At 39.1% G+C, this 1,413-nt stretch overlaps 1 protein-coding gene across 1 annotated transcript; it reads right to left on the reverse strand.

Annotated features, from left to right (window-relative positions):
• Positions 1-15: 15 nt before the first annotated feature.
• LOC119345638 (lupeol synthase-like) lies at positions 16-1,407 on the reverse strand (the record flags this gene model as incomplete). The annotated part of the gene is made up of 6 exons (XM_037615627.1): positions 1,309-1,407; positions 924-1,112; positions 712-825; positions 459-578; positions 254-376; positions 16-114 (listed from the first exon to the last, which is right to left on the reverse strand). Coding segments are annotated over exons 2-6 (546 nt in total), but the record flags the coding sequence as incomplete, so codon positions are not given.
• Positions 1,408-1,413: the final 6 nt, after the last annotated feature.

Below are 1,413 nucleotides of genomic sequence, written 5' to 3' on the forward strand. Positions count from 1 at the left end.
CATGTGTTTCCACACCTGTAAAGATAATAATATGTTCACTGCATCATGGAAGCGGCATGTTTCCATCTGATCACCCACGATATCTGACGGAAACTTTGAGAGCAGTAACAGAGCCTGAAAGAGAGGAATTACAAAAGCCTGAAAGGCTGAAACAAAATGAAATGCATTACTTTGTAGTAGCAAAATGAAAGGCATGTTTCCATTTTAGTTCTGTCCACTTTATTTTGCATCTTTAGTTAATTTGATATCGCACCTTAAGAGCTTCTGCTGTGCAATCTGAAACTTGCCAGCCCTGATCCGCAACCTGGAAGGCCCATCCTCCTTTAGAAATGTGACGGTACTTTCTGGCGAAGTCACCTGAAGGATTGTCCACAATCTTAACAAAATTAAGTTAGTAGGGTTAGGGATTAAGTCAAGATAAATATAAGTAACAAGATTCAATTCTGGAAAATTAATACCTGGGATGCTTTTATGAAATGGTGTGCTTTCTTGAGAGTGCTTCCAAATTCCTCTGCAACATCACCTGCTAATATCGCTTGTACGGCGAAAGCGACATCCCATGATTGACCTGCACACACCTTTTGAATGAACAATGAAGTTGTGTAACATCAGTTAGTTTGTGCACAAATTTCAATTTGACTGAGATGCATTTTAAATTGGAAGGATATATTCGCCCTGTATATTACAGAAACAAGAGTCATTAAAATTTACCCGCACTTTCATCCCATCTTCGCCGAGCCATAGGAAATCAGCAACTCTAGCCAAGTGGTGCTTGAATGCATCTGAATTGGGATTCTCAGACCAACAGCATAACATGGATAATGCCTGTAATAATGTTTATTCTTTGTGAGGAAATGATGTTCATTTACAGCTCACTGAAAATCAGCACTGAATTATTTTGATAAGACCTCCACAAGCCTTACCTTTTGCGCGGCGCCGATGCAGATATACCGTGAAATATCATCTTCGTATTTCAGGAAATCAGCAATTTGTCGTAGAGCTTTTCGTCTCATGTAGGAAACTGGCCAACATGCCAGAAAAGGTTCACCGAAACTGTAAAGGCAATCGGACAAGCATTCTTGGAGCCAGGTATGTGGATGATAGGCATCTTCCTGCATTTGAATTCATAATCTGTTGTCACCAATCCTTTAAAACTGAACAAGAAATTCACTGACAGTTTATTCTAGTTGTGAGGACAGATTGTAACTGTGACAGATCAGAACTCTACATATGAAATTAAATCTAAATGTGAAATCACGTAGAATACTTGCAGAACAAACGGTAAAACTATATAGTTAGTGGACTCACCTTTGCGCATAATTTGCGTGCTTGCTTCCAGTTAATCTTTTTGTAGGGGTGAATATGCAGCTCTTCCCTTAATGATAAAACGAGTTTTGTTATTGGGCCAACAAA

This window comes from Triticum dicoccoides, unplaced genomic scaffold, assembly GCF_002162155.2.
Source record: "Triticum dicoccoides isolate Atlit2015 ecotype Zavitan unplaced genomic scaffold, WEW_v2.0 scaffold262559, whole genome shotgun sequence".
NCBI classification, from domain to species: domain Eukaryota; kingdom Viridiplantae; phylum Streptophyta; class Magnoliopsida; order Poales; family Poaceae; genus Triticum; species Triticum dicoccoides.